We start from the raw sequence: 20,660 nt of genomic DNA, 5'->3' as shown, positions 1-20,660 counted from the left end.
GTCCCATTTAAAATGTCAACGTGAAAACAGTGTTGGAGAGAAGAAGCAGTTTAGCTTCACTGTTACTCCACTCTCTGATTCTTAAAGGGTCAAAAGAAGCAAAGGTGATAAACTCCTGAGACATTCTTCCCTCATTCTGTTTGTTGAACCTGCAGAATCCCAAAAAAATCAATCCGTGCATATTCTGACAAAAGCTTTGTTTGTCTTGCACAATACTTTCAGTGCTGCTGTGTGCGCTCACATGCTTTAAGGATGGACAGAGAGTAAAGGGTTGACTGGATGGATGGACAGGGGGTTGATTAGGGGGGCTAACGGGGGGGGCTCAGGTCCCATCATGGTCAGCGGGCGCTCGTGTCATTTTAATGGGACTGTTGTTGACATATTGATTGCGAGAGCCCAGCCAGGATCAATGGAAGTGAGGGAGACACGAAGAGAGAGAAAGAGAGGAGTAACGTGCATGACAGTGACTGACATTCGGTTGTAATGGCTGACTGAAAGAGTTTCAGAGTGCGTTCCACAGGAATACTAACGGGCAGTGTTATAAAAGATGGCACAAATCATATTTCATAGAGACATCTTCAGGTCTTTGGTGCAAACGCCGACATAAGCTGAGATAACAAAGGACTTCTACAACAGCCTTGAAACGAATGTACAAGACTCTCGAAGTCGAAGTCGCTCAAACTCGGCGGCTCTGTTCTGCAAAAAAGTCTTTTGTACAGCACGAGGCCAGAAAAACATTGATGGAGTTTTTAGACGGTTTTCAGTCGGTTCACCCAAGGTAGAGAGAGGTACATTCTCACCGATTCCCAGTGGTGCGGCAGATAGATTTGTTATCTCGACTGGAGGTGGAGGTGAGAGCCCATTTAAAAAAAGCAGCAGGGGCAGTGTAATGGATACGTGGCTCACAGTGGAACTGGTGCCACACAGGAGATGGCAGCAATTTCCATATTTACCCTCCATGCCCGAGATTGGTATTGATCTTCTGTTCTTACTTCTACTATCTGTCCCCTCATTTATTTCATTAATATCCATGAATTATTCCCTAGGAAATTAGCTAAAATGTAAAACATCTCACAATGTCAAAAGAAATGTATATTTGCCTTTTTGTTGTGTTTCACACAAAAATTCTGCGGCTTCTTTATTGGCCCATGCTCAACCCTTCCACTAAGTTTTGTGGATGAGTTAGACTTTGCATAAGTAGTGTCCTTATCGGACATAAGGACACTACTGGGCAAGGAAAGTGATACAAACTTTGAGAAGGGGAGTCAAGAGTCAAAGAAAGTTGTCTTCTATATGTGTAAACAGTCCTGGAGTGCAGCAGACAGCTCTGAGACTTCTGGTGGGAGGAATGAGGACATAAATAAAAGGCTCAAGTAGAGTCAGTAGAGTAATAGAGTAACAGGATGTTTACAAAATCCAGAGGTCAAATACATATTTTCGCAACTGGCAGTGTGCAAGCACTCAGAATATCCAGATACTGAATAAACAGGAAGCATGTCAGCAACATGTCAGAGCTACAGCTTCCTGTCCTGGTGTCGTCTCTGCCACTGAACTTCTGCAAGAGCTGACGTGCCAGCTCATCACTGTCACCAGCGTCCCCAGGGACACAGAAAGCTGACAGACTGTCAGGGTCATGCACACAGTGGAACTCTTCTCATGCACTTTGCTCAAAGTTATAAAAAAAAGTGCCAAATGTCTCCTCATCATGGTAACAGATCAAGAAGCTACAGCCATGCTAACTGCTCTGTGAGGCTGTAGTGAAGCACAGACTTTTTAAATTCAGTGAGAGAAGGTTAAACAACATCCGGCTTCCGGAAATGTTCACACAGTTGAACCAACAACTCTCCTATACCATCCATTAAGCATTTGAGGGTGAAAGTTAGAGTAAAGTCTCAGGTCTGCTTGCTGTAGGATTTTTACTCAAAATACTTCACCTCTGGCTTTATGTCTTTTCCATTTCAAGTCTGAAAGTGCACAGTCACTTTGACACAAGAACAAACACACACACATAAACACTGAATTGCCTCCACCAAGAGTGACAACACATAAACTTAACCCTGCATGGCTGTAAATCTTTCTTCCTGAAGGAATCGAGAATCAATACAAGTCGAGTTTCCCCCGTCTGCAACTTTAAATTCGCCATCTTGTCAAGCTTTGTGCTTTTCTTCATGAATCACTCTCACCATTTCTCCGCCTGCCTCATACGCTGTCTCACACACAAACACGTAAACCATTTAGGGAGCGTAGATCATCCTTTCGCAGGTCAGCTTCAAGGCCAGCGCTGGCATTTGTCTTCAGAGGGCGATACTGACCTTTCTCAATTAGGTCAGTTTTTAGGTCAGACTTCAGAGGATGATGCATCTCTCACAGTCTTCGGTGTTTGAGTGTTAGTTTTGTCTTGGTCATAGTTTTTGTATTAAAAGAAAGTCAACTACTCTCGGGTAGATTTTGTGACTTACACCATCAGTTACTGTAGATTTAGATGGATTATAAGACACATGAACATAAATGTCCCCTGTAAGTAGGTCATCATGGAGATTCTAAATCACTTATCACAGCCATCGAGTACTCATTCATCAGTCCTGATTGGATGGGACGTACAAGTCTCACCGTCCTTCCAGGGGCTGTAGTTTCATTCTCCCCAGATCGCAGAAAACCAATCAGTTTGTGTTCTCCAGGAAGAAAGGTCCATCAGTCACTATCGCTGTCGTCATGTCTGTCTGTCTGTCTTTCAGACATCGTTAACTTTCTGTCAGCCCAGGATACATTCTGCGACCACTGCGCTGCAATAGAAATCATAAATTTTGGTTTTCATTGCTACACACATGAGATACACAGCTTCTGTATCCCAGCCTCTGTAATCATCCAAACACAGACACAGAGGATTAGACTGGATGATGGATCATTTCAGCCTGCCTCTGAACAACCTCATGTGGTAGCCTTCATCGACAACAAGCCCAAAGTGGCGAATGGGGAATAGATCCGGGGGATGAAGAGTGCCGAAATGAACAGATTGAGAGGCGGGAGCACAGTTCCCCCCGATGAGCGGCCGTAGATGAGTTTCTTTCCTCAGAGTGTAGGTGTGAGGGTGCGTGACTGTCAGAGTAAGTCTGGGAGAGATTGGAGCTGCTGGGTCTGTTCAGCTCCGACTCGTCCCCTTCAGAGGTGATGGATGGCTTTGCCTGCAGCTTCTACAGGTGAATATAGTCTTTAATTGACAAATAGCTAAATCAGTTGAGAATCTCTTTATAGCCGAAGAGTATTTGTCACATAAATTAAATCAAGAGAGACAAATATACGGCGTGAAATATTACACCGTCAACTCAAAGAAACAGGATCAGCAGGATCGGATTGTACGACTGTAAGTGTGAAGATGTGATGTAGTATCGACCCAATAAAAGTTTCAGGTCATTGTTTAACCATTAAATCTGCAACCTCACTGGTTTGGTGAACTCCAATGACTGTATATAAGATGGATGACATTACAGCTCCCCCCAAAATGCGCTGGCTGCAGTATGGGTCACACACAGGACGGTACTAGCTGTAAATCACACAGTATCAGTGCTTCATTGCCTCTTTTACCCTAAATGGGACGATAATAACCTGTTTGATGCTGTAGAAATGGGGGGGAGAAATCATAACCGTATACTGTATGTTGGCTGTTTCAGTATTCTCGACCAGGCCCTGTGAGTCTACCTGTCTTAAAGATAAATGATGTTGCAGCTTTATTGATTTGCACCAGTGGTATTGTGTGGATTTAGAAAAATGAAAATGACAAAGAAGTTGGTGTTACGCCAAGCACTGTTTCTGTGTGTTTGGATAGACGAGGCAGATAAAGTGCAGAAAGGTGTAAGTTTGTGCTAGAAAAAGTACAATCGCACCATCAGCCTTCTACTGTCAGAGCGTGAGTAGAAAATCTCCCGAGGAAACAGCTACATGGAAAAGAGGAATCCTTGAGAAATCCCATCATCCATCTTTATGCCTTGTAAGCAGCGGGCCATCTGGACCCTTAGGGTGCATCAGTGCTGTTAATCACATCTGAGCCCGCAAGATCAAAAAACATAAAAAATCCTGTGACACAGTGTATAATTAACATGAAGAAGAGCAGAGCAATAACCGAGGGACGTGGATCACAACCCATTCAGATGCCTCCACACAGGGCATGAGGGTCACTGGATGGTTTGATGAATATGAATATGTTATAGCCTTTGTGGACTTGTATGTTCTCTAGCAGCATCAAAGTTTCAAATGAGAAAAACAGCTCACAGTCTCCTGGCTCTGGCTCCTCAGTGCGAAGACGCTAGGGCAGTATCGATCGTCTCATCCAACTCTCAGCACAAAGAGAATGAGAATACATTCCAACAGCAATTTCAAAAAGTAAGACCAGGATTTCTTTACTTGGACCGAAGAGGTAGAACTGTCGGTAAAATTAAGTGTTACCAACACTTGGTAATAGAATCGCGACTGATAAGAACCAATCAGGAATCGAAAGTCACAAAAGGCCATTTTAGTTTTAGATTATTTTTTTATATGACAGTAAATGCGCTCAGTTTTAACCTCTGATTCAGTATTTAAATACGATAAATGTCACTCTCCTTGTCAACGTGAAACATTGATGGTATTACACATTTATATCCATACAAGCAGGTTATAGATGGACTTAGACGTTGTTGGTTAAAGGGATCATGGCAGCGCAGGCTTCTAGGAACAGCTCCGGTTCGACAGTCATCAACACTGAGCAGATCCATAAAAGACTTGACAGAACGCTCAGACAGATTGATAGTGGAAAATCTTCAAAGACATGTAGCTCCGGGCTTCCTGCCATAACAAAGCAGGCACCAACAATCTGGTCAGCCATTCCTTTCTTTTATTTGACTCGTGGCGTCAAGCTGAGATGATCAGTACTTTTTCAAGTTAACCAGAGATGGAAAAAGGGCCCTCGGCCAACCAGCGACTGCGCTCTGTAATTCAAAATCAACCGGGGGTTTGCTTTCAAGACATTTCCTGCTCATTCAAACACTTCGTCCCCAGTTGTTCCTTCCACTAAACCCTCTACAGGACTTGATGCATGGCCAGTTTGCCTTTGTCTTATTGTCCCCGATGACTGATAATCCTCATAAACACTGCTCTCTTTCTCTGATAGTGAGCTCTATTGTTATGAAGCCACATCTTTATAGAGCTGCTGTGGTTGTGCTTGAGTAAGGCCAGAGCTGTTTGACTGCTCATCCGGCTGGTAGAGCACTTGAGAGCCCTGATCAGAGATTGTGCTGTTTCTCTGGAGAGAAGCAGTCAGCGTCAATTTCCTTCTGGCAGGAGAAGGTAATGGCACAAAGGTGAATGACAACATAGATGTAGTAGCACACTGTAATTTCTTAGTATTTCTTATCGTCAAAGTAGTTACCTTTGATGAGGAGGTTTGTTTTAACCTCTGTCCTTTTGTTATTTAGATGGTTGATTACGCAGAAACTACTGAACAGATTTCCTGGGGAAGGAAGGGACATGGGCCAAGAAAGAATTCATTACATTTTGGCAAGAACTGGATAAAGGGGGTGTATCCAGGACTTTATTATCACCTTCTTTAACATTTCAAGATAACAATAGATCTTGATGGGGAAAACATCTGGATATTTAGGGGACTAAAATCTAAGTGTATGTAATTTTGGGCAGATCTAGTCGATTGTGTTCGGCCTTGAGGTATGTGCTCAACTGAGTACCATTCTAGTTTCGGTAGATTTCAAAGTGAAAGGGGTAAAAGTAAACTAAAGTGCACCCTGATGACACAGGTCAACAGTGACTTGGCCAACAAGGGACTATGATGAGGATTTAGAAGACTACAGTTTAAAAATATCAATATATGTAGTAACATGTGGAGCTGCATTGGGGCAGACGACAGCAGATCGCCACTGACAGTTTCCCCGTGCAAAACATATTCAAGGCAATGAAATCGCGAAATACACAGAACATGGTTTATAAGTGACATTGAAAGCTGTGAAATAAAACCAGACCAACTGTTAGGGGTGGTCCACCAAAACCATTACAATATGTCCAGTAGCCTGTGTAGTGCTAATGCAAATCAAACATGTGTTCAAACAAAACGTCCACCTTGTACCATTGGCATGAAATTGGCCAATGAACCTTTTGTGCAATCTGTGTTTATTTACCCTAAACAAACTGTGGACTGTGTCCAAAATTACTCCCTTTTCATTTTATTGTGCACTACATCACTACACTGCCCTGAAAAGCTTCCCAATGGGATAAAACAGTATCTTACATGTTATATGCAATAAAATAATTAGTAAACCTGCAAAATGTCTGCAAGATTAGGATCCACAGCTGTACAGCAGCGTGGCCTCAATTCATTTACAAACTCTATTTATTTCTATGCTCTATCCTGTGCATGAAAGGATTATGCACGCAGAAATTCCTGACCACATTTTCTACTGCGCATCAATGTCATTACAATGTCCCTTGTCAATCTGCGTGGCTCGTGTCACTTTTGTGCAGACTCAGCCTTTCAAAAGGAAAATGATTGATGTGTTTTCTGCTCTCAGCTGCTCAGTCTTTCATTTTGACCGCTACATCTTGTACATACTGTATGTAAACACTTTGGCCGTCCAAGCCCCGAAGTTAACATCCCTTCAACCGCCTTCATTTTGATGAATTTCTCTGGGACCAGTCCGTTCCAACAGCCTGGAGTAAAACCTCAGGTTCACCTTGATCGCAGCCAGTAAAGAAGAATTATGACACTTGTGACACCAGATGAAAGAGATGAGTCTCCTCTATCCTGTCTTTGTCTAAATGGACACAGCCACCTTTGAATCACAACATCATCCAGCTCTGTGTCAGGAGAGCGTCTCCACATGTAGTGGCCACTTCAGTGCAGACAGACAGGGCTTTATTGTGGAAAGTAGAGATTTCTGGAAGCCGGAAACTTGGCTTATAGGATCAAACTCTTCTTTAAAATCTCTCCACAAAAGTGATTACTGGAAAATACCCCAGGCTGGAGAAGCAAGTGTGTCACTTAGACGGGGATCAGACGAGGTCACACGGTAGACTTTTGTGTGATGTGGGGTCGTCGCGAGAAATACTTTGAAGCTGGGAGCTGGATTTAACACTTACGTTTAATGTAGTGCAGCAGGAGAATCCACATGTTGGCAGCAGGGGACCAACAGGTTGAGCTGATGTATTGACTCTACACTTTGAATGACATACTTATATTCTATCTTATAAAAGCTGTTTAAAGCCTGCAGTCAAGGAACTGTATCTGAGGGCACTTCCATCTAAACCTCAACATTCAACAGTGTTGGTGTAGTTAAAATTGGAAGGTTTACAACCCAATTTTTTAAGGGTTGCCATAAAATATAATGCTACAACCATATAACACTAAAACCATCAGCTAGCTAGTTTAACTTTGCATTAAGCATGTAAACAAGGAAACTTGTATAACTCTAACGTAACACAATCCGTTCCTGTTAAAGATGCTAGATTACGGTAAACTTGCTGTTCCCCCTTGTTTCCATTCTCTCTGCCCTTACTTACGAAACGAGATACGTCCATTTCAAATGATGCAACCGTCCCTGCGCACGTGTCCTTTACGTTAGCACGGTTGTTAAGTAATACGTCCACAAGAGGGCAGCAGAGAGGCGCGAGTTACTTACAATAACAAACGTGTTGATAATGTGATAATGAAGAGGTAAAAGTAGCTGTTCGACCCTGTTTGTAAAGTTTCGTACCAAGTTGCAAAGTCTCTCCTCAAAAAGATCTGCCATTGTTGAAATGTCTTCCTCATGTCCTGTCAACTCAACTGATCTATTGGCTACACTGCCCCCCATGGTTCCTGGTGGTACCGCTCTGTTCTGTCTGTTCTGTCTGTACTTTACTCTGAAACTAACGCGGAGAAGAACAGAAGCTCTGTCCTTCTCCGTACATGTATCCAATCCATAAATGAGTCTTTAGATGACAGTCTGCTGGCTACACGGTATTATTTCCCATGACAGTGACAGAAGAGATGTAAACAGCCTCAGACAGTAAACATCGTATAATGATGGTCATAACTTCATCAACTATATCTCCACACAACAATGAGAGAGAGAGGGAGCAGCCGGACAGTTTATTGGAAATGACGTGCATCCAAACACACTCACAAAGAAAGTTGCCTCCTCAGCAGTAACACAACATGACAGCGCCCTGTCGGATATATCTGCTCTCTTACTGTCACTCATTCTACACTCTACCACTTCAAAGCTACTGTAGATAAATAGATCACATGCAAGGACACAAACACGCAAGATAACAGACTAGTTGTGTGTGTGTGTAAATGCTGGAACCTGATAGCAGCCGGATCAGAGAAACTGAATTCGGTTGTTATCGCTGTTATTTTATCTTTATTAAACATCCTGTGGGACAAAGACATCATAGACAAATCACTTTATTATTGAAGGACAATTGAGTGATTTCAACCAACCAATGGAGATGAAAGCTATTGTGGTAGCAGTGGCCTTGAATTTAAGAATTTGAGCTTAACGTGTCCCTACAGTTACAGATTGTTTACAAAGTTAACTGTCAATATCATAGACTGTATATAAAGATTGACGACATGACAACATGACAACCATATCATCTAGATTGCCCCCTAGTGGCTGGCAGCAGGATAGGTCATAAAGTCTAACCTGTCCCATGTTAGCAGATGGAACATAGACAAAGTACACAGCTCTTATGTCTGTTAATGTTCATTTTTCAGGTAATTTGGGATTAAATTAGTTATTTGATTTTATACAATAGAGAAATTTAATGATTGATCGCTGAGACTGACATTTTTATAAATTTAAAAGGTTTCCCATGATTAAAAACTTCCATGCAAACCTGAAAAAAAAAACCAAAACATAGTGGTATAATGTATAACGTTCATTTAACTCCATGTGAGTGTTGCTTGAATGTGATAAATGAGTTGATGGTAAACATTGGTGCAGAAAACCAGGACTGCAGTTGCAATAGTCGAGAGAGAGAGTGTGTGTGTGTGTGTGTGTGTGTTCAGCAGCAATGTGTACATTATACATCACCTGAAAGCATACAAACACTACAGCCTTAATCCATAAATCCAGTACAGTGTCCAGATTACAGTAAGTGAAAAGAACACTTAGGGTGAAAGATTACGTCTGCTCGCTCTCTGTTCAGCCAACAGCTTTCCTGTGTGATGCGGTCAGCTGCACGTCAGAGTCAACAAAGGTCCCGACAAGAAGAGAAAACCACAGCATGCGCAGTAAACACGGTGGCACTTCATTGCAACAACACCCTAATGAAGAATGCACAAGCTTCGAGGGATTGATTTGGTTTAGATTTACTGTATTTTTGTAAGATAAATGTCCGTGCGGTTGTTGCATCGTGCAAAAAAAAAGACAAGTCTATAAATAAGGCATTGTTCTTTGATCCTGAGGGACTCACATGACAGATGAATGGTTTTCTAAAACAAAAGGAGGTTGTAGTTGTGCTGCAAATATCTCACTGGGAAGTTTCTTCTGTGTTTGCGTCAGTGTCAAGTAGCGTTTCAGGGCAGATGTTTTTTAAAGAGGTATCACACTGTATGATTAATCATCATCATGGGGGAAGCTGGACTCTACCTTTCACCCAGGATTTTAAATCCAGCGCTCTTATACTGGAATACATCTATTGCTATAAAACATGTTGTAGACCAGGAGCTCAATGTAGGTTTTTTAGATAAATAGTCATTCAGTCTCCTGTGCAGCAGTATTGGCTGCTATAACTCAGAGTGCGTTACAGTCAGTCCTGACCCAATCAGTGTAGTGTTGCACTCTCTCTCTCTCCCTCCTCCTTCCTCCTCTTCTTCTTTCCCTTCCTTTCCCTCTTTCTCTCCTCGTCTCCATAAACATCTGCATTCAAACCCCACTGAAAACAAGCCTCCAGCCTCCAACTCATCACCAGGCTTGGGGTGATCTGGTGCTCCGCCCATCCTTCCTTGCATCCAAACAACATGTGCATCGCTCCGAGCGCTCATTATAAAGAATTAGAGGCGGATATGTTTTTGATAGTTTGCCCAGATTCCTGTTGTGTTGTTGGTGTGGGGTAAACTTCTCCACCCCTCTGAGCAGCCTGGCTCCTCGTTCACACCACGCATCGACAATGAGGAAACACTCATTAAAGGATAATTGGGCCCCTGATATTCTTTTGTAGGTGGAGTGGCTATATGACTTCAACTGGATGATCTCATAGCTCACTGCAATACTTTGAATATATTTCTCCGGTATTTCACCAAGTATATGATGATAAAGTGGCACAATAAGAGCATGACACTAATTTGAGAGTAGAACTCCACCAAGGCCCAACAGTCATGTTCACTTGGATGAAACTATTGAAGATACATATAAACTGTTGATTCACTGCTGAATCCATAATGAACTACACATTGGTGGTTACAGGTTTCTCATCCTATTTGTTACCATGTTTTTTTAAAAAAGCTTACACCCCTATGAAAACACATTGAAATTCTACAGATCCAAATTGCACACAGTCAGATATCAGTCTCCTAAATATGCCAGGTTTTCTTTTCCGTCAAGGTCAGTTAATTATTCCCTAGAAAATTGGTGAAAATGTCCACAAAAAACCACCCTGTCTTGCAAGGTTAGAAAAAGGGATAAAAATCTGCCTCTTTATCCAGATCGGAAACAAACTTTCTTGGATCCATTCTTGGCCGATGCTCCATCCTTCCAACGAGTTTTGGGGAAATCGACAAACAAACAAACTCCTTGGCGGAAATAATAATAGGAAAAAATGGACAATCACCACATCACCTGTCTGTTCTCAAACTCTGTAGAGCTGATAGTGTTCCACACCACTTGAAGAGGAGCTGAACATGTCAATCCTTCAAAACAAAGCAGAGAGCAGATTTAAAAGAACTGAGAAGGTTGGCAGAGACGATCACTGTTTAAAACATCATTGGAGGATATAAACATCCACCCACTCTGGCCTCTGTCTGAGAGACGGTAACAGTGAGTGAGTGTGTGTGTGTGTGTGTGTGAATCTGGCACTGTGCCATCCACCTTGCGCACCATTTAAAGATGGACCCTGGAGAGGTTCTTAAAAGAGCCGACGAGCACTCTCTCTCTCTGAATCTCTGATTATTTTTGTTTTTTGCAAGTCACTCAAGGCTATGTTTGCTTGTTGGAACGTTGGATGTAATTAACTGTAAACGACCAAAAGTTTTCTTAAAAGCGCTGACATGGGAAAAGATGCAAAAATGTTTGTAAATGTTTGCTTAGAAAATGAGTCAGGCGGGATTCACAGTTTTCGAGTTATTGAGTTATAGTGATCGTACAGTCGACTAGGCTATATATAAAAGATGGACGACAGGAAAGTCCTCTGGTGGCTGTTTGCAATATAGGTCATAAACCCCGCCTCCTCCATGTTAGTGGATGGGACATTGATGAAACCAAAAAGTCAAAGTACATGTTCAATTTCTCTCAAAGAGAGAGGTTCTTATCACACTAATGTATGTTCAAGCGATATTTTAGCTTCTTTTGTCCAACAGGAGGAAAAGGAGATCTTTATTTACAGTCTTTTACAATCAGCCACCACAGAAATACATTGTTTAAAGGGTGAGTTCACCCAAATTACAGACATTTAACAGTTTCCGATTAATATGCACTAGATTTTCCAGGATTCCTCGGTACAGTAGAGGTAAAGAAGTATGTTTCTGGCGCTCACAGAATTTACAAACGCTGGTATAGCTTTTACTTTTCTCTTCTATTTATTTGTGGCCATACTATTTAAACCGAGTATTTCTAAGCAGTTACTGTGAGGCAGACTCCTTCCTGTAATCGAAGGTGTATCGATCCAGAACTGTAGCTCCAGTGTCAGGTAACATCATCCCTCGTGCACGCTTTGAGTCTGACCTCTTCATGTATCTGCCATTATGCTCATACACATCTGGCCATATGTGAACGAAGCACAAAAACTGGAAATATGAGAAGCTCGCAGTGCTCGAGTCTCCTACAGTTAAGACCTTCATCTGTACTTGCTTTCATTCCAGTTCGTCTGGCATAAGGTCCAACAGATGACGGACAGTTTGGATTTAACCTGTGTGTTTGCAGCGTTTGCTTTTGTTCACTGCCCGGGGTTCTTCAACAGTAGAGGAGGTGAAGATCATTTTTCCAGTCAAGTCTGTGGACGCGAGCCAGTTGCCTTATGGTCAGCAGTTCATTCACTTTAACCTTCATACTGCTTCTGCAGCAGCGTGAGACACAGAGCACTGAGGGCGTAAGAGCTGGTAGAGGATATAATAATATAAAACATTATTCCCATGTCAGACGTTCAGCTCAGAGCGACGGTGAAGAGGACAATCCGCTCGTCCACTGGGACACTCTTGACAGACTGGTAGATTAATTCCCACCTACAGGCATGAATGTTAGTAGCTCTACCAGCAACACACCAACATAACCAAAGCTTTAGTGTGTGTGTGGCTCACCGAGGTCGATGGTGTGTGATGTGGTGTTATTCTCTCTGGATAAGTCGAGCTGACTGTGCTAATGATCCTCTGTGTTCAAGGATAATTAGTGTTGACTCTTCTGGTGCCGTTCAGAGGGATCAGGATGCATTCATTATTGTTTGTTACACAAATAGCTGGGGCGTTTCCCATTAGCTGTGTCACGTCTCCGGTACATCAGCAGCTCACTATATTGAAAACATGAGTGAGGAGTGGACACCCTGACACTCTAACTTACTTATTGTGTTATTGACTTTAAGGCTTAGGGTTTGATTCAAGACTTGAATGTAATGAAATTAAATACATAATAGTGTTATTCTCATAGAAGATGCACTGGTTACCTTTTAAAAATGGAAGCAAGAGGTTGTTGTAAATGTCGGTTTTACCTAATATGTGCACATATAGCAACTACAGCATGATTCATAGTTTAATGGTTTATGTTTGGTTAAGTTTAGATAAAGACAGAGGTCTTGCTTACGTGCTCAAAAGCACAAAACAAAACTTTACTTCGTTAAGTCTTAAACAGCATTACGGTAAGAAAGCACATCTCATCACCACCACAAACATGTAAATGAGCTGATGTTGCACGTCAGACTGTAAAATGAAGGTGAGATGACTTGAACCTGCTATTGTAAGTGTTTAAGGTGTTATAATCAAAGGAGAAGATGCTAAGTTATAGTTATCCTAGTTGAAGAATCCTTGAACTGGCATCAGTTCATAACCATGCATCACATATTTTTAGATGTGGTAAATTCACACATGCAAAACTAAAGGTCTGATTGCATTTTGATTGATGTGCTGTATTCATGTGCTTGTTGAGATTCCTGACGGTAGATTTGTCTTCATGGAAAGACACAAGCGACACAGAGCTTAGCAGAACACTTCTCTGCCGTCTTTGCCACGTCTACAAATCTCCGAGGAAATATTTGTCAAGAAGCACAAACACTTTCCCACCTTCTGTCAGTGAGAATAGATCAGGCAATTTCGCAGCCACAGGATTTATTTTGGCTGATGAGTTTCTGTTTTTTTTCTTTCACACATGAGGAATGAGCCCAGATCCCATTCTGGTGTAACGACCTGTGAGGAGGGCAGAGTAACATTAAAACAAAACAATGCTGTCATCGATATTTTATAGCTGAAGCTGCGGAACATTGAATTTTTGTGCACACAGCAACATTTAGAAACAAAAATAATAATTACAACATTCACCTGCTGTGTAAGCTGATGAATATTTAACTTTTAAACATAGTAGTGTTCACACACATGGGATCAATTATACAATAAATGTATTGATTTTCTAAATAATAAACTGTTGTTATTATATAAAAACACAATTTTTATATTTTAACCATAACTTTTAAAACAAAAAAGGTTATATTTTAACATATTTCTTATTTATTTCTTAATTTCTTATTTTGAATGTGTTTCCATGCCTGTGTAAAGCACTAAGAATTGCCGATTCTCTAAATAACCTTACCTCTTTTCTTTCTTCTCATTCCTTGTGTGTACTTAATATGAAATCATGAACTTGCAAGGTCATACGTGGACCTTCCATATGTTTGCGTTGAATTCCCACCTGTATCATGTTATGACCTGCTGAGCTGTGCATTAAATCAGAGGACAGGTCACCTATAGAGCATGCAGCGAGCTCATAGGAGCCAAGGTTGGGGCACTTTGGCAATGTTTTTACAGTATAGTGTTGAAGAGTAGAAAATAAACCATGGAAATCAATCTTGCCTCTCCTCTCTTTCTTGCAGTCTCAGCAAAAGTGCATCGTGATCTTTGCCTTGGTCTGCTGCTTCGCCGTGCTGGTGGCGTTGATTTTCTCAGCCGTGGACATTTGGGGCGAAGACGAAGACGGGATCACGGAGGAGAACTGTAGCAGGAACTGCAGGTGAGACATGCAGCATCCAACACGTACAATTCATAGTCCGTGGATCCTTCATCACAAGTTACGGCCTTTAGGTGAGAAGTTTGTGAACAGTCTGGTTTGAAGTGACAGAGAAAGCAAAGAAAGTAACATTTCCTGTCATGTCTCTTCTTTTAATCATGGACTAACCCCTAAAATTGATCTCCTGATCCCTATTGGCAGTCCAGACCACTGAGTAAACCATTGTGTTATATCTCATATTCGATGTTATTTTGGTTTTGCTGATTCAAAATTATTCAAAATGTAAGTTTATGCAATCTGTGCTCTTATAGCTTCTAAGAATGAAAAACATAGTTACCTCTGCCAAAGTGGTTATGTTTGTTGATTGGTTGGTTTGTAAGTAAGATTACACACAAAAAATGAACAAATTTCCAAAATTGGTGAAAGTGTGGGTCAGAGAAGAAGACATTCAATTTTGGAGCAGATCTTTATCAAGGGGCGGATCCAATATTGTTTGATATATCATCACTTTCACTTTTTTCTCCCAGGGAATAATTCATAGATCTTGATTAAGAATATCAGGCGTATTCAGGGAACAGATTTCTACGAGAGTGTGGAAATTGGTGCAGCTTGATTGAATCTAAGGGGGCTGTTGGGCCTTGGCAGAGGTCTGGGCTCTATGAGTGCCATTCTGATTTGATTTGCCTTGGCCCTGCTGTGTTCCACCAGCTTGTATTGCAGGAAACAATTTGTTAGTTCAGTTTTGAATATCAAGCAATCCCAGTGTAATGTTGCAACCCAGCACCCACAGGCACCAGATAAAAACTGCAGACTTTTTAAACAAAGCTTGCATTACATTTACAGGGCATGCAGAGGTAAAATAATGTGGCAACGCCAAAATATGACAAATCTGTTCCTTTCTCTGCCTCATTACTGTAGCTCCCCCACTGTCTGGAGTGATTACCAGGCTGTTTTCAAAGTTTCTTTCTACCAGAAACCTGCAAGTTGCCACAGTCTATCAATGTGGAATCTCCCGAGAAATTAAAGAGCTGTGCAGAAAAACACTGTCTTGGTGGCCCAGAGTGAAACTGGTTGATCAGCAGACGTTTGGCTGATGCGGCAATCTGCCTTCTCTGTCACCACTTCCGACTGGTTCCCCTCTTATCATTCAAGTTTCTATTCCTCCTGGAATTACCTCTCTCTTTCCTTTTCATTATGTCGGAGCCCAAAACTCTCTCCTCTTCCCCAAATGAGTCATTTAACAGCCTTGCACAGAACTCAGTCAAGCATCCTTCTCTTTCACTGAAAGTTGAAAGTGTGATCCCAACTTGTAAAGCTGCATTGGCCTCCTCCGAAGGACCCCTGGAGCCTGGGCGGGGGGGGAGAATGAGATATAAATGCGAGACGGGGGGGGGGGGGGGGGGGGGGGGTGAGGGTGAACCTAATCAGAGGGGAAGAAGAGGAGGATCTGGGGGGTTGGAATGAGTGAGAGATGAATAGATTCATCTGCTGTTATTGGCTTTCTGTCAAGGATGACGGGGTTCGTCAGCTCCGGACTTGACTCCAAACAAATTTACAGTGTGTGGTCAGATTTCATGATTAGATTATATGATGTGACATGCATCTTATGAAAGACCTATAAATCATGCAAGTGTAACATAATTAATGATTTTATTCCGTATTTTGCTCAAAGCGTGTTCCACTGCAAAACAGGAAAAGTGATGGATGACCATGAGACACGTTTATAATAAGGTGCGGCGAGCCTCGCTCTTGCTCACTTGATTTCCTAAAGGTGTTTAAGTCATTAAGGAAAATGTGTCATTTCTTCCACCAAGTGTGAAAAATGATCCAGTGATTAGGTTAAAATGAAATCCAGGACATTTTTTTTAATGAATGATGTAATTACAGGCGGTCGACCTGCTGCTGACTTGATTTGTGACCTTTTCTCTCCTCTCGCAGAAAAAACTGCTCATTCTGAGGCCACATGATGACTCAGCAGCTTTTTTTTTGCCTGTTGTTTTGTTGTGTAGTTAATGTAGGGTGAACTACTTCATATATAATTGCTATAATAATATAACCTCCTTGGTCTTAGTGTGTTTGTTGCATGGTTGTTGGGGGCAGTTATTGCCCTCTTGTCTGATTTGACGCCAGCCTGATATTTCCCCAGTGTACATGTGTAATTGCCTGGTATCAGATGGCCGATAAGCAGGTTAGTATTGATCTACAGTTGCCCTGCGGAATAGCAGAAACAATGCGTGGAGAACCAGACTTAACTCAACCGTGAAATTTGTTTGGCTTTTAGCACCGCCTGAGCAGTCAGCCGCCTCAGGATCGGATACAGCACCTAACAAATATTACTGAGAGCAAATGTGCTTATCACTAAAGGATGTTAAAAATGTCAGGGTGGGTCCTCCAGCTCGTTTCCTCCAACAGACGTAGGAAAACAGCTGATTGTAAAGATTACAGGGTCGTATACATTTCATCAGGTGGCAAAGCAGGCAATGGCCAGCCAATGGCAGTTAGTTGGTTTTAATATTTAATACAAACTAATCTTTACGTTATCATAAATTTCCTCTTAATAAACAACCAAGTTACAACCAGAAAACATAAAAAAATTAAGCTGGTGCAACAGGTTAAAGAAAATCACTGCACAAACAATTTCAGACTCCAAAAACCTCATATAAATCTTTTCTAAAGAATAAAAAAAAAAAGATGCCCAGACTGAACAGAGAAAAACTGATCAAGAAGACAAACGAACGAAGCAGATCAATCTAAACGAAGCAGAATATGTTGAAGCAAAGATTGTCTTTACGTCTCTCAACTCAACAAGCATGTGGGACAGAGTGACCCTTGGGGACCCGAGGGGCTCAGGCCGGGTCGAGCTATCCACACTCTATTGTGAAATAGAAATCTGTCAATGCAAACGTTTGACCCCCACACGCATGTCCCCAAACGCCCAGAGCAGGAAATGTGAAGGACAACCATTGTAATAACTGAACAATCAGTTGTATAAAAGAGGTTAGAAAGTGGTTCAAGTTTCAGATAATGGATTGAAATTCATTTTCTAAGTGTGGTTCCCATGACGTCAGTTTGAATCTGGACTTTTACCTATGAAGTGAGATGCACACAGGAAGCAGACCTGCAGCTGTTCCTGTGTTACACATATTAAGGATCTGGTTGCTGCGCACTCGGAGCTCCGGGCAGCTTATGAGAGGCTGGATGATAAATCAGGTGTCAGGGGCTGAATCTGCCACAAGGATTTTTCAACATGATCCCATGCTGTTACTCTACGAGCTACAACAGCAACACAAGCATTTGGTGGTAATTGGCATAACGACGCCAGATTACACTGATATGCTTTAGTGATTCATATACAGCAGTTATTGTTTATTTATTATGTAAACTCCTGGGGTCCCAGTCAGACCCATTAGTTGGCTGATAGTTACAACAGACAGGATCAGCACAGGACAACACAGACTGAATAAATCAATAGAAACAACCACTGCATCCCTGATTTCTCATCTTTTAGTAACAAGGCTCGTCTGACTGCTGGAACTACTCAGAATCACCATTCATCACAGTAAAGCCATTAGAGCCGAACCGACAGGAATTCTTTCACAATAAGATTACCGCCCCTCCTCTTCAGTCTGTTTTCCATCCATCCTTGTTCTTCACGCACTGTAGCTGCCCTAGTTTTTGCTGTCTTTTAAGAACAAAGGATCTACACTGTGCGTGAATGATAATCCTCTCTATAATTTAATTTCCGCTCACCGTGTTGGTTTCCTTGTGTCTTTTCTCGGCGTACAATCTTCGAGCCAAACAGAGGATTATCCTTTGAAAGGCCTCGGTAAAACGTGCACCATCTTTACCTGCGATTCTCCCAAACTTTACCGACTGGCATTTACTCGAGCAGAAATTTGCATGTTATCCTCACGGAGGGTGCGAGTCCTACAGTTTGACCCTTGGCCACTTTCCAAAACCTGACCAAGCTCTACTTTATCCAAGGAATATTGTACAGCTGGCAACCTGCCTCTCGATGTGATGCCAGGACATTATCACCTGCCGCACATGCTCCCGCCGGTGTGCCCTTGAGTGAAGCGCTTGCTAGACCCTGAGCTGTCACACCTTGCCTGACCCTGTGCTGCAACTGGTCGGGAGAGCTATGATCTATTTGGTATTACCAAGTCCTAACCGGGGAGTCCACCAAGGGAGACGGACTATGTTTTATAGCCAGAAGTTAATGGGGGGAAATGATCCTTGTTTCTCAGGTGGTGATGTAGGCTATTGAATATGTGATTGCAGTTATTTCTGTCTTTACCAATGACGTCGACTTTACGGTGAGCTCTCAAAGTTTTTAACCTGTGAAAAGATTTGATCAGTTGGCGACAAGCAACAGTCAATACACACAATTTCTTTCTTCGTGTCCTATGGTCGTCTCATCAGAACTATTGGCTACACTGCGGCTTCCTCCCACAGTCCAGAGACATGTAGCCTGGTTTAACTGGAGACTGTAGTACATTTCCCAGGGGTGTGAAAGTGAGGCTGGGACCGAAGTGGTATAAATAATGGATGGAGGATCGGAGACATGATTCCAAATTAATGATCTTACCTTGTCTTCTGCTAGATGTGTAAATAGGGAACTTTATGGGGTAAGGAGCCAGTCAGACTGTCCTGAAAAGAGAGACACATTTTCAGTTTTTTATTTTAGGGGTTGAAGCTTCCTTTCTTTTTATAGATTAAAGAAATAAATCATGTCACTTGACAGGTTTTATCAGGTTTGCAGCACATGACTTCATCTCGTGACCAACCAGCAAATCTAATTGACCTTTCAGTCATGATGACATCATGTCCATGTCTGCTGTGATGATATTAATGGTTGTGCTGGTATTGTGATGATTAGATTTCAATAATTCCATGTTTATATATTAATATAAAGATGTAGTTTGGCGTATCCACTGATTCACTGCTCCAATTCACACTTTCAGAATGATCTGCAGCACCGTATGGATCATCTGTCAGAGGCACCTGTAAAGTCCGTGTGCAGCATATTTACCATAACATGTCTTACTATAATTCACCCCCCCCCCCCCTCACATGGAAACAAATAAATTCAGGAGCAGGATTGGTTTTGTCACTTTCTTGGAAACTTAATCGAGCACAGAGGTGCCGCGGAATTTATGTCTGAGCTGGTCACACAGGCTGATACACCCCCCTCCCCGCACACACCCCCCCCCCCGACGCCTTTATATTTCTCTCTTAAAATCCAGTTGGCAGAATCAATTTGTACGAGCCTGAGACAGAAAGAATGCGGTGAGCGTTGGAGCTTGATAAAAGCCTGGACGGTTCTGTGTGACTGCAGATCTGGGGGGGGTGGGGGGGCAGCCTGGGGTAATTCAATTTGTTGACTCCTGTGGTAATGTCCGTGTCATTTTCAGGCGTCCCGGTGGAGTCAAATAGGAGATGGGAATCCATTAGGGAGAGGAGAGAGTTGCAGTTAGCCAGATAACTCGACATTACACTCTCGGCAGTAAGCGCAGAGATCTTCACAGGGATGTATACAAACATACATTAAATGCAAAAACAGCTTCCACTGAGTAAATGTTCCACATCATTTGCCATCCAGGTGAGGTTGTACACTTTTATGATAAGCAGATGATCTCAATGATACGGAGATTCTCTACTTCATGCAATCCTAAAGACATAAAGCAGATTTGTGTTACCTATATGTTCATGTATCCCTTTACATTATTCATGTTTTATGGCTGCTCAAACCACAGTATATGACTGCAGACTGCTGATGATGACATTAAAATGCACCGTGTGATAGCAGAGGGAGTAGAAACCAACAAGAATACAGCAAAAAAACACTTGTCCCTTTTCCCTGACTAGGTGAAACTGAATCTACACTGCTGACATCTCTGAACATCAACCTTCACGTCTTCTCAGGCTTCGCCACCGGCAACCTGTGCGAGATTTAATAACGCAAAGGGCACGGCGCTGTGGAAATCTTGATTCCTCTCATTAAAATAACGATCCAGAGACAGAGTAGGAAAATCGCTTTTAGCTGATCGAATATCACCATTAACACTCAAGCTCCTAATAATTCTGCTCTACTGCAAACAGATAATTGCTTTGTGACAGACCATGAACCTCACGTTCATTTCTTCAGCACTCTTCCACTAACAAGCCTCTATGGCCTCTCCTAATGATGCTTTTTGTCTTTTTGCATCTTTTTCATGTAACCAGCATGTTAATATGTTTTTCCTCTTGTTTTCTTCTCATTATTTTCCGCAG

The 20,660-nt window shown here is 42.1% G+C and overlaps 1 protein-coding gene across 4 annotated transcripts in view; it reads left to right on the top strand.

Moving 5' to 3' along the window:
- Nucleotides 1-20,660, top strand: part of LOC117775443 (inactive phospholipase D5-like) — a 56,131-nt gene that overhangs the window by 28,605 nt on the left and 6,866 nt on the right. For all 4 annotated transcript variants that reach the window (XM_034608576.1, XM_034608577.1, XM_034608574.1 and 1 more), the window contains one exon: nucleotides 14,254-14,390. In XM_034608576.1, the coding sequence (XP_034464467.1) occupies nucleotides 14,254-14,390 (137 nt within the window). The remainder of the gene's footprint in view (nucleotides 1-14,253; nucleotides 14,391-20,660) is intronic.

Source organism: Hippoglossus hippoglossus, chromosome 15 (genome assembly GCF_009819705.1).
Source record: "Hippoglossus hippoglossus isolate fHipHip1 chromosome 15, fHipHip1.pri, whole genome shotgun sequence".
NCBI classification, from domain to species: domain Eukaryota; kingdom Metazoa; phylum Chordata; class Actinopteri; order Pleuronectiformes; family Pleuronectidae; genus Hippoglossus; species Hippoglossus hippoglossus.
The sequence above is the reverse complement of the archived record's forward strand: the minus strand, read 5'-3'. Positions and strand labels throughout refer to the sequence as shown.